At 35.5% G+C, this 13,652-nt stretch overlaps 1 protein-coding gene across 8 annotated transcripts in view; it reads left to right on the top strand.

Moving 5' to 3' along the window:
- MTUS1 (microtubule associated scaffold protein 1) overlaps window positions 1-13,652 on the top strand; it is a 149,317-nt gene that overhangs the window by 120,308 nt on the left and 15,357 nt on the right. For all 8 annotated transcript variants that reach the window (XM_061583529.1, XM_061583528.1, XM_061583527.1 and 5 more), the window contains one exon: window positions 762-828. In XM_061583529.1, coding sequence (XP_061439513.1) covers window positions 762-828 — 67 coding nt within the window. The remainder of the gene's footprint in view (window positions 1-761; window positions 829-13,652) is intronic.

Raw genomic sequence — 13,652 nt, 5'->3', positions numbered from 1 at the left:
GACTTGCACATCATAGCTTTTTGTGGGTGTTGCTTGATTCTTGTTTAGTCAAAACCCTTCACGGGGGTGTCCTGGAACTTATTTATTACTGGGTTTGGGAAGTGAGAGTGGAAAGAGAACTTGTGAAGTTTAAATTGCAGGCTGACCTTGTGCTAAGAGCGTGTTTTGAACTCTTAAAGAAAGTACATTGGGTGTTTTGTGTGAAATCTTGACATACAGAGCAGCTTGCAATATCTACTGCCTTTCAAATTTTGCAGTGGGGCTTTATCAATTTGTAGTAGAAGACTAAGAGTATTTTATGCCAAAGCTACTGTTTACTTTTGTTACAAAGTACATTACACGTAATGTTTATCCTTGCATGGTGTCCTCAGAGTTATGGGTTAGAGGCATACATCACAGATCCTGGAAGGTTAGTTGAATATTTTACAGTGTTAATTTAAACCTTAAGAAAGTCCTCTGTACTTTACTTGCAAATTAAGTTTTTATTAACTTTAAAGTACTGTAAATTGTGCACTTAAGAAAGCCCCTTAAAAGAATACTTTAACCAGTGGCAAGGTTCTTATTGAAGCATATGCACTTCCTCAGGGCCATCTGTGTTTTTCTAATGTTATGAAAGCTGTTGTCCTGGATGATTCATATCTTGGCTTCACTTTCCTGTCTCTTGTCATTCTTCTGCAGATAGCATGCAAGTTAATTATTGGAAAGTGTCATTTTCTGCTTGGAATGTTCATTAACAGTACATGTGTCTGTTTTTCCCACAGAGGGAGGAAGTGATAAAGCAGCGTGAAGAGTTGTCCCTAGAACTTATCAGTCTTCGTGGAGAGTTGGGTAAGAGCATGCTTACCTGTTGTCCTTTTAGGTTTAAAAAAATACATAAATGAATGCAGCAGCAAAACTTACTTAAGACACGTCGTGGTATTGAACCAGCACAATCTAATTCCCTGGCTGTATTTTGTTCAGATGATTATGCTCTGCATTTCTCTGTTGACTTCATGACCTCTAGGTTCACTGAATTCCTGGCACCAACTTGCCTAAACCTAGCAGAGCCGCCTCCTGGGAACATGTGTCTGATGGTCAAAACATTCATTCACTTTGAGTGTGGGGAGGGGGTGTCTTTTCAGAATATATTTTGTTCCTGTGTGTTTAAATGGTTTTACAGACATTCCACATTTTGCCAGTAAGTGAACCAACTGTAAAATATGCTATATTTTATTCATCGCAGTGTGTCATGATGGGCTTTGGTAGACAACTGATTAAAATGAATTTGGGTGGGGGTGATTGTCACTTACAGTAAACAGATTAGAAGCTTCATAGCAGCATAGCAGATGACCATGATGCTTAAAATGGTGTGAAATGAGGTACCACTTAAATTTGGGAAATGAAGGTTGCTGTGTTTATAACATGGAGCTTTAGCATTTTAAGATAGAGAGAAGGCTGTGATATGGCAGCTAAGAGGAGGAGATGTGTGCCAGTTCTCATTTTGTCTCTGGCCACAACTAGGCAAAATGCTATCACTTAGCCTCAGTCTCTTTTGTAAAAGGAGATTAACATTGGCCTACCTTACAGATTTGTTACAAGAATCAATGAGGAGATTGTGATGCACTTAACAGAAAGTGTTATGTAAATAGTATATATGATTGACTGAATCTGTGCCACCCTCCATTTAATTCAGATATACTTAAGCCTTCTTTTATTAGAATAATTAATTGCCACATTTAAAGAAAGGCAAATGTTTTAAGTAGTGTTTCAAAAGAAGTCTATGTGTATTACACATTATAGTTAGCTTTCAGGTTGCATTTGTAAACTACTTCATTCACCTGTGGCCTTAAAATATTCAGGCCTATTCTTAATCATCTTCTGGCTTACTGTTGGAAGTTTACAGTAGCTTAGGTAAATGGCCTATTTTTGTTTTTGGGGTCATGGATGTCTTTGAAAAGCTTCTGTGTAAATCATGTGCACAAGCATAACTTCTTCAAGGGGTTACTTTGCAAATGGTGGCCCTGCTGCTCTGTAATTATACACTAGGGAGAATGAAATTCTGCCTTTACTTCCCCTTGCTCTAAATATTTACACAAATGAAATAACTTTATATTGTGTAAACAGAATGAAAGTGTGTGCAAACAGTCTTCTCAGTCCTAGAGATCTTTCTCCTCATTTTTAATATGAAGGTTTTATAGAAGTTGGAATAGTAATAAACACTTAACAGTTTTGACAAGCCTAGATTAAGTATTACATAGAGATGGCAATGAGTCTTTTTTGAGTGAATTCTGTTTCACTTTTGAGATAACTGGTGCCAGGAGTCTAGAGAATAAATAGGGAACTGCAGGAGTGGAGAAGGTATGTGTTTGTTTTTTAAATAACAAAATTATAGAGGGACCAACTGTAGTGGTCACTGATTCACCCACTTCTGGTGCATCCAGGGTATTGAAAGGAGGGGTGTAGAGACAATTCTCTTAAAATATTATGATCTTGGTAAAACTAAGCTCTTTGAATGATGGCAGCATAGAGTACTAGTGTAAATCTGATTAGTTACACTGCTGGGCCAGATATCACTTGGAAGCAACAGGGACTTTTTAAGATTTGTTTTTTTAAAAAACATCTATTATAAGAAACAAATAATATTATAAACTAACATATATACAGTATAAGCACATCTAAACAGTATGACTATGTATAACTGTGTGATAACATCAAAACCCAGGTGTAGGCTTAAATTATTTTTTTTCCAAATTATGGATCAATGTCTAAAATTGGACTTCTGACATAATTGAGAGCTGAGAGTTCCTGCCACCACCTGGTACTTGTGGGTATCACTGTGGGCAACAGCCATTAATATTCTTTCAGATCCTTGCATCTTGTAACACTGGAGCTGGCTATTGTATGCATGGTTTCCTAGTTTCAGATGGTGGCAGTGGTCACTAATTTATGTTCCTGTGCTCTGATGTAGCTTTCAAAGTCATGGTTTTAGGAATTCCTAGTTTGTGATGTAATAAAATTGCAACTGCCTGTACTCTTGTAAAATCCCACACTTGCACAATTATTTGGATATTCCCATATAAGTAGTTGTAATTTTTTAAGATTTGGGAAATACTGCAGTGCCATGCAAGTTAAAAGTTGTCAATTGCAAGGTTCTGAGATACTGGCCTGCCTTGCCGTATCAGTCGTGTGGTGGGTGTCTGAACCATTGCTCCTGTCCTGCCGTGGTTCTGTACAGCAAGGAGTGTGGGAAGAGTGGAATCCCAGGCCCTGATTGTGTAGGCCTCTTGAAATTCACTGTGCTTAGGAATTCAAAATGTGGTTCTGAACCCTTTTGGGAGTTCTGATACATACTTGAAGCTTAGTCCTTAGATTTAGAAATATTGTTTGAGCTTGTATGTATTACAACTATAGGAAGTCAAAAGGTTTTTCTAGCTGCTAGGTTGTCTTGGAGACTGCCCATTTTATTTTTAGTTGTTTTGATTGTGTCAGTTCCAACAAGACTGCAATCTGGTACAAAAAATAAAGTTTGACGTCCCTGTGGAAAACAAGGTAAAAGTGTTTGTTCTAGATCTGGGCTGTGAAGGGGTGTCATATGAGTTCCCAAGTTCTTACTCTTTTATTCTGCTGTGGCGTGACGAAGAAAGAAATGTGAAATAGGGATAGGCAGAAAGAAAGAAGCTTGATTTTTTCTTGTCCATGTTGAGTTCCATGGAACAAAACAGGCTCCAGTTGGGTCTTTGGGGAGGGTAGAGAAAATTTGCTGCTCCAACACCAGTATGTTAGTGAGTACAGTTTACCTTGTAGGTAGGAGCAGTAAACCCTGCACTTAAAGATGGTGTTGCAGTGGATGTAAAACATGGCCCTCTCCATTGCTAGTGACCCAGCCGGTTCTAACCCAGGTCAGGAGCTGTCTCAATTCAATCTTCAGTTATTGCATGGAAGAATTCATGCAAAGGATTGGCTCATCTGGTTTTATTTCATGTGTCCTCTTGACTCACCTCGCATGTACCTAAACGTTCTATGCATTTAGCAGTTCATTTTAGGGCTTTATGTGAGTAAGATGGTCAGACTCCTGTGCATGAGTGAAAGAATTTCAGCCAGTACCAAAGTGCTCTTTTGCTGTGGTCAAAGGGTGTTAATGAATGCATTTGTGGATCTTCCTGTTTTATAAACTAAATTATAAATTGACTTGCTTGCTTGCATTGAAGGTTGTCTGCAGATTTGTAAGACCTCTCATACTTCACAAGACTTTTTGATTAGTTTTAGAGTTTGCTGTCTGTTAGAGATCAGAAACCAAAAGCCCATGGAAATAGTGTTGTCAGAAAAGCATCGATTGCATTCTCATATCATGTTAAGCATGATTAATGGTTTACCATGAACATGCAGATTACTTTCTCTTTGCTCCTCTCCAGTAGCAAGTGGAAGCAACAAACGGCAGTCTCTGTTTTTTATGTCCAAACTGTGGTTATGGTTTGTTTTCATCCATGACTGGTAAGCCAAGAACAAACCTTGGCTTAACATCCATGGTTTGTTTGGAGCAAAACAAGCCATGTTACCTGATTGGAATGCCATACTAAAACAGAATCATAGTCTTTTGTTCTCACTTTCTAATGAGGCAGGGGAGCAAAGCTGGAGAGATCTGTGCATTCATAAAAAAATCATAATACACTATTAGCCATAGCTTACCATTCTATGTGAACACTGTGACGCCCTTCCCTGGCTCTCCCTGTCAGGTTCCTACCTGCTTGTGGCTACTACCTTTCACTAGGCACCACCAGGGACTCCACCAGTCCGGACTGTCCTTTTTATGGTTTCTCTCTCCGCTCTAGCACAGATCTCACTAGATCCCTCTGCTAGGCAGCACCACCAGTCACGTCCTATAACCAATGTTCCCAGAGACTTTGCCTGAGCCTCTCTCTATCTGGTTACTTTTGTGACTCCATGCTTATGCTGTTCCCAACCCCTTTGTATCTATATAGATAACTCATATAACTCTGGGTTGCGCTGGATACTTGTAATGTTATTCTTCTTCTCTTCACCGCTGCCACCATTCGTTACTGTTTCCCTTCAGCCTTGGTAATTACCTTGCCCTCCCTTCTGGTCTGTGAAAACCCCAGCCAAGGATCAGGCCTTCGGTAAACCAAAATAGTATTTATTAAATATCAGAAATAACAAGATTATTTTTATAATGGTACATAAGCATAGGGTTTCATCTATTCCTGTGATACTTGTCTTATTATTCACTAGAACTCCAATTCCCTCTTTCTCCACACTCTCCTAACATCCACCACCAAACACCTTCTTCCTCTCACATCCACCAACTAACATCCACCAACTAACACCCACCTACTAACATTCACTCTAGATTCAACTGTCATTCTTCCATTTATACTCCCAGCCATTCAAACGCTCAGCCAATCATCCAGCATTCTACTGCTCATCTACTCCCCCCTCCTCTTTCACTCCACTTACCATATATCTTCTATACAAACAGCACTTACCATATTTACATTAATACAGGAACATCACAAACACACCCATTGACAAATCAAAAGCTAATGATAAAAAGCTGGTCAACACATTTGTGCAGCCGTGGGGTTGTATCCAATGCTGCTGTTCTGCTCACACAACAGATTTTCACTTGTACAATGGAACTTCCTCTTCCTGTCCCCTGTAGCGCCCGCACATACATCCTGAAAGTCTGCTCCAGAGAGTTGGGAAGCCTTTGGAGCAGACTGGGGGTGCACACAGGAAGAGGAAAGGGAACTCCTGTTGTGTAAGCAGAGCGCTGAATAAAACCCATCATTATTAATATCCTGCCCTTTTCTTAGCAAGTATATTTTTCTTCCTCTGCTTTATGATTGTTAAGTGAAGGAAAGGTATAGCTGACCTTGTCATCTTCACAGAAAAAAAGTCCATAAAACATACTTGGTTTTTATCCTTAGCTTAATCAGTATGTTTGCTTAATTGTGTTTATGCTGCCTCTGGAGGGAGATGTGAAAAATATTTTTGTATCGGGAGAAGGGTGATAACATGAGAGTTGTGTAGATTTCTTAAGAGCATCAGAAAACATTAAAGATAGGGACTTCCGGGAAGTGGTGCTGGCTGGTGGTTGTCTCTGAGGGAGCTCTGCCTCAGAGGAAGCTTTTTCCAGGTTAAAAGCCAGCCAAGAGGAATCTTGGACTGGCTCAAATGTTCTCCAAGGTATAGGAGAACCGATCAGATCTCCCACAAGACTTCGTTGAGCTGTCGGCGGCTGGAATTGATCAGGAAATTCCTGAGATAAGAAGGCAAGCCGATCGGCTGAAGACGGAGTCTGGACTTCCACGCAAGCTGCACTGGGATAAAGCGAAGCGTTTTTTCTTTTTAAAACGTTCTTAACCAGCGAGCCCACTTCTACCTAAATCTTATCATTCGGCTTACATTACTGCAATAAAAGGGATTTGTTTATGAATCAGCAACTGAGAAACCTGGGTGAGTCATACCTTTTCTCTTTTAAATATAATTAAGGAAGAAAGAAAATATAAACAACTTATATACTTTTTTTACGACAAAAAGCTGGCTTGAATATGGAGTTATAAAGTTTAAAAACGGATGAGAGGCAATTATTATATTTTGGACTAATTTTCTCTTTGGACTATTTCTTTTTGGATAAATCCGCTGCTCGTATATGCTAATAACTGTTTAGTCTTGGCAACAGAATTGTTTTGCATTCTTGGATGCAGATAAGAACTGCTGGCTGGATTTCAATAATAGGCCTGGAATATTAACTCTTTTTTCGGTGGAGAGAAAAAAGAAAAGAAATAGATTGCCTCTAGGTTCTGAAATAGTGATTAATATTAGAAATTAAAGGCTTCTTTTTGAAAATGGCAACTAAAAAAACAACCAAGGGGCGAAGAGGTTCTATTGATACACAGGAAGAGGATATACCCCCAGAAATGTTTAAAAAAATAATGGAAGGGATCAATGCTATGAAACAGGAAATGAATGAAATGAAAACTGAATTGACAGATATAAGAGACTATATTAAAACACAAGTGGATGAGATTAAAGGGACAATTGGGCAAATAAAGGAGGATGCAAAAAATACTAAAGAAAAGGTACAAACCTTGGAGAATAGAACAGATATACTAAATCTGGAACTAGAAAAAAATTTGGACTATTTAGCTATGACTGAAATGAGAAATAAAGAGCATTGTTTGAGATTCCGTGCAATCCCAGAGGAAACAGGTGAAGACATTAGAGACAAAATTGTTAATGCTTTAGTAAAATTTCTGGACTTGAATGAAGATAGGATGGAATTTGAAATAGACAAAGTTTATAGAATTAACTCCAGATATGCAACAATGAAAAAAATTCCAAGAGATGTGCTTGTTCACTTCGTAAAGAAAACGACCAGAGATATGGTTTTACAGCAACACTTTAAATATACCTTTAAAATTGATGGTAAGGAAATACTGGTGATGAAGGAAATTCCTATTAGACTTTTACGTAAGAGAAAAGAATATGCTTTCCTTACAGAAAAACTTAAGCAATGCAAAATTCAATTTAGGTGGGACGTTCCAGAAGGAGTGATTTTTACATTCAGACAACAGAAATATAGATTGAATACGGTTCAAAAAGCAAGGGACTTCTTGAGAAAAGCTTCAAAAGATATGGAAGAAGATAAACTCAAAGATATGGATACAGTTCCTGGGAAACAAAGTCAACAAGGATACGCAGAGGAGGGGAAGGAAGATGATGGATCAAAAGGAGCATCAGGCAAATTTTAAAATACACGCTTAACGATGGATTACAAATACCTAACTTGGAATATAAATGGAGCCAACACGGCGCAGAAGAGAAAGAAAGTGTTTCATTATTTGAAAAAATTAAAATTGGATATAATTTGTCTACAAGAAACTCATATTCAGAAGAAAGATTCTAAATATTTGATTTGTAAAAATTTGGGTGAAGAATTTATTTCAGCTGGACCAAAAAAAAAAAATGGAGTTGTTCTCTATATTAACCCACAATTGCTTCCTAAATTGGTATTATTGGACGATAGTGGTAGATTTGTGGGGGTTGAAATTACTTTACAAGGTACAAACATTTTGATAGTGGGTATTTATGCCCCCAATGAAGATAAAACAAGGTTTTATACAGGACTTATGGAAAAATTGTCAGAGTTTTCATATGAGCATTGGTGTGTCATGGGTGACTGGAATGGGGTAATCTCACCAAAAATTGATAGGCTTTCTGAAAAAAATATCAAAGAGACACAAGGTAAATTACCGAAGATTTGTTTTGAACTCATGGAACATCTAGAATTGGTGGATACCTGGAGATATATAAATGATAATGCAAAGGAATTTACTTATTTTTCAGAAAGACATAAAACATTTTCGAGGATTGATATGATTTGGATGTCAAAAATTTTAGCGAAGGATATTTTTAAAATGGATATATTACCAAAAACTTTTTCGGACCATAATCCTGTGATATTAACTTTAAAAAAAAAAAATCTTGGATTTAGATGGAGACTAAATGAATCTTTATTACAGAATGATAAAGTAGTACAAGAATGTAAGAAGAAATTAAAGGAGTTCTTTGAATATAATTTACATAAAGGAACAAGTGAAAATATTGTTTGGGATACAAGTAAGGCATTTATGAGGGGATACTTTATTAAATGTAATTCTGAATTAAAAAAAAAGAAACAACAGAAAATGCAATTAATTTTGGAAGAAATAAAACAAAAAGAGGAAGAATTGAAAAAGAATCCAGCTAAAGTTTCTATTGTAAATCAAATTAAAATGTTACAGAAGCAAGTATCAATGTTGACAGTTAGAGAAATTGAAAGGAAATTAAATTTTGCTAAACAAAGGACTTTTGAATTTGCAAATAAACCTGGGAAATGGTTAGCATATAAATTAAGAAAAGAACGTCAAAAAAATATTATTTTAAAGATACAAGAAGGAGATGAGACGCTGACAGACAATGTAAAAATCAAAAAGATTTTTCATCAATATTACTCAACATTGTATAAGTGTCAAGAAATTCCATCTGAAAAAATAGAAGAGTATTTATTTAAACAGAATTTGCCTAAAATTACAGATTTTCAGAGACAAGTTATTAATGGCCCTATTACGTCAAGAGAGATATCTGAAGCTATAAATAAAATTAAATTAGGAAAGGCACCAGGACCAGATGGGCTATCTGCAATGTATTATAAATGTTTGGAGGAAGAACTCCTGCTACCTTTACAGTCTACAATGAATTCTATTTTGCAAGAGGGAAAGATACCGGATAGTTGGAAAAATGCTAATATAACATTAATACCTAAAGAGGACCAAGATTTAACTAAAACAAAAAATTATCGGCCAATATCTCTACTGAACAATGACTATAAAATTTTTACAATGATTTTGGCTGAAAGATTGAAAATAATATTGCAACAATTTATTCAGGAAGATCAATCAGGGTTTTTACCTAAAAGACAATTACGTGACAACGTCAGGAATGTTTTGAATGTGTTGGAATATTTAGAACAACGAAATGATAAACAAGCAGCTCTGATTTTTTTAGATGCTGAAAAAGCATTTGATAATTTGAATTGGAAATTTATGTTCCAGGTTTTGGAGCAAATGGATTTTGGAGACAACTTTATAAAATGGATCAGATCGATTTATACATCACAGAAGGCCCAGATAATTGTTAATGGAGACTTAACGGATTCATGTGAAATACAAAAGGGTACAAGACAGGGATGTCCATTATCTCCCCTTTTATTTATTCTGGTTTTAGAAGTGCTGCTTAGAGATATAAGGCAAGATAAAAGGATTTCGGGATTAAAAATAAAAAAAGAAGAATATAAATTGAGAGCATTTGCTGATGATTTGATAATTGTACTAGAAAACCCTTTGGAAGGAATTCATATACTGATGGACAAATTAAAAGAATTTGGACCTTTAGCAGGATTTAAGATCAACAATCAAAAAACAAAGATGTTGGTGAAAAATTTAACTTTAAGGGAACAGAAAGAGTTAATGGACAAGACAGATTTTACAATAGAAAAAAAGTTGAAATATCTAGGCATCATTATGACAAATAAAAACTCAAAGTTGTTTCACAATAATTACGAAAAATTATGGACAGAGATTAAGAAAGATTTGCTAAGATGGGATAAACTACAACTGTCATTAATGGGTAGAATATCTGTGATAAAAATGAATGTATTACCGAGAATGATGTTTTTGTTTCAAACAATACCTGTAATATCCTCTGATTTACCTTTTAAACAATGGCAAAAAGATATTTCTAAATTTGTATGGCAAGGAAAAAAACCAAGAGTTAAATTTAAATTACTTCAAGACGCTAAAGAAAGAGGAGGACTGGGATTACCAAATTTGAGACTTTATTTTGCTGCCTGCTGTTTAGTCTGGATAAAGGAATGGATCTTATTGAGGAATAAAAGACTATTGGATTTGGAGGGCCACAATTTGAAGTGGGGATGGCATGGATATCTATGGTATGACAAAGTAAAAGTAAATGTAGACTTTAATAATCATTTTATAAGACGTCCTCTGTTGAAAATATGGAATAGATACAAACCAAGGTTTTATTCGAAAATACCATTATGTGTCTCAAGTCAAGAAGCGTTTTATAGAAGAGAAATGTCTGGAAAAGAGAAATGGTTAACTTATCAAGAACTATTAGAAAATGTACATGGAGAACACATAATGAAAGAGAGAGAACAATTGATAAAGGAAGGATATAGTTTTCATTGGTTTGCCTATTTACAATTGTTAGAAAGATATAAAATGGACAAGAAAATGTATGGGTTTGAAATAAATAAATCTGATTTTGAAATAGGTTTGTGTACAAATGATGAAAACATAATTGCAAAAATGTATAAACTTTTATTGAAAATGGATATGGAGGAAGAACAAGTAAAAGAGTGCATGGTAAAGTGGGCAAAAAATTTTGGTCATAACATACAAATGGATCAATGGGAAAATATGTGGAAAAAAGGTTTGAAATTTACATTATGTTATAATCTTAAAGAAAACTTTTATAAAATGATGTACCGTTGGTACATGACTCCAGAAAAGCTGTCAAAAATGTATAGTAATGTCTCTAATGTTTGTTGGAAATGTAAACAACAAGAAGGATCTTTTTATCATATGTGGTGGTCATGTAAAAAGGCAAAATTATTCTGGGCACAGATAGGCAGGAAGATGCAAAAAATTTTAAAAATAAATATTCAGTCAAAACCAGAATTTTTTTTATTGGGCTTTATGGATAAACAAATAGAAAAGAAATATGGAAGAATAATATTATATATGATTACGGCAGCAAGATTATTATATGCACAAAAGTGGAAAATGGATTCAATACCAACAATGGAAGAATGGCTATTGAAATTAATGGACTTAGTAGAAATGGATAAATTGACGTGTTTACTTAGAGAAAAATCGACAGATACATTCCTTAAGGATTGGAAGCCTCTCTTAGACTTTTTGTCGAAAGATCAAAATAAAATGATGATACTGGGATTTGATGATTAATTAAGACAGCTTATGGAGAAAAGGGATTTTGTATGTATATATATTAAGGGACAGGTTTGATGTATATTATATACTTATAGCTGATCTGTGACAAATCGGAAGTCAACCATTTTATTTTCATTTTTTGTTGTAATATTGTTATGTTTTTTCTTACTTTGTTTTGTTTGTTTTTGGAAAAATTTGAATAAAAATTATATAAAAAAAAAAAAAAAAGAAAACATTAAAGATAGTGCTTCACATTTTGCTTCTCTCTTTAAAAATGTCTTAAGTTTTAAAAAATAGCTTTCCCAAATAGGGTTTATCTGATTTACTGATCTCCCCTCCCTTTCTGAACTGATTATAATTCATTTTGTGCTTGTTTGAATTATGGGGACAATGAACAAGGAAAAAGTTCCCCCTTTTTCCCTTGAGGTCCATTCCCTGCAAGATGTCTGAAAGTAAAAAAAAAGGACAAGGAAAAAATGGCTCTTTCTATGATAACAGCAGTAGAGTGAATGGATATTACATATGCCAAAATACTGGTGCAAGGTATCATTCATTGTTACCTGCAAAAGAAAAATAGGTGGCCTTTTCTTAGTAATTCCATTCCATTAGGCTTTGGAAGAATGATAGGCTACCCATGTTTTTTGGGGGGGGGCTCTGCGCAGTGTCTTTCATTCTGTTCTTCTCTTCTGTGATATATGTTCCTCTCATCTTAGCATTGTGACTCCTTGTCTCATCTGCCCCTTCTACACTTTGAACTCATTTATTCTTTTGGGATTTCCCACCTTGCGCTGAGGCCTTCTGAATCTGGGTTTCTACCTCTGTCTTTCACAAGCCTACCTATTAAGAGAAGGGAGTGCACTTCTTTATCACAGTTCTTAATTTATGCAAGGTGCATATGCAAACAATAAGGATCGAGGAAAAAATGTCAAAATACATAGTCACTAAAAAGAAAGAACAGCAAAACAAAATCTAAGTTTAAAAAAGGAAGAAAAAGAAGCAACAGAAAAGGGGAGAGAATAAGGATAACTGTATCTTCAATTCTGTTACAGCAGTGAACAATTTTCAATGAGTAAATTTTCAATTGAAAACGATCTTGTTGTCTCCCCTTTCTAACTAATCATATTCATGAGCTTAAGCATGTAACATATGCTATACCCTTGAAAGTTATTCACTGAGACATGGTAAGTTGCTCTTTTCCCATTTATAATTGGTGGCCAACTCTGCAGCTTTGTTAGCATGTGTATCCCCATTTCTGTATCATCCAAGAGTATTGTAGGTTACACATATTCTACTAAGATAAAAAGTGGATCCTGTCAGCAGTCCCATGGTATGGTCCTGGAGCAATGAGGACAAAGAGGAGGGGACGGACTGGGACTTAGGGGAAGCTAAGGTTGATTAAGGTGTTACATCCTGTCTAAATTCTATCAACTTGGCTTAGGGTTTTTTTTACGAAGTATTTGAAAAAGTTGGTACATAATCAATTTATTTATGATGTGCTAAACATATAGTTATTAAAATAAGGGGATACCAATTTTATCTCTTTCTCCTCAATCTGCCTAACTTTTTATCTGGCTGTCAGGGAGGAAGTCCTGTTGTGCAGATGGAAGTCCTTGCACTAACCTGACAAGTTCACTGATACAGCCCACAGAATCTTAATTAATTGAAAATGAGTCCTGAGTGAATGACCTTGATTAGACAATGAAGCATATCACATAATATACTAGATAATATGTGATACATGGAGCTTTAGATAATTAGAAAATGATCAGAAAGATCTTTTTAATCTGTGAATGTATATTTTAGAAAATTACTTTGATCAGTCCATCATAAACAGTCAGTTAACAGGTCAGTCTTACAAACAGAGGAGCCCATGCCAATAGACATAGCTTGATGGACGGTTAGCCGGTTCTTCAGATAAATTGTTAATTCATTCTTAGAGCCTGTTGATAAGATTAGCTGTTTAGTAAATTAGTTCAGATATTCAGGCTATGCAAACAGCTGATTCATCTTGAGATTGTTAATAAATACTCCTCAGTGACTAGTTCAGTGATGCCAAATGAGTCAATATCTTAATGGGTCATCAGATTATAAAGCAGGAATATTGCTTATAAGACCAATTATTTAGTTAATTAGTTCATC

The sequence above is a fragment of the Rhineura floridana genome, chromosome 9 (assembly GCF_030035675.1).
Source record: "Rhineura floridana isolate rRhiFlo1 chromosome 9, rRhiFlo1.hap2, whole genome shotgun sequence".
Taxonomy (NCBI): domain Eukaryota; kingdom Metazoa; phylum Chordata; class Lepidosauria; order Squamata; family Rhineuridae; genus Rhineura; species Rhineura floridana.
The sequence above is the reverse complement of the archived record's forward strand: the minus strand, read 5'-3'. Positions and strand labels throughout refer to the sequence as shown.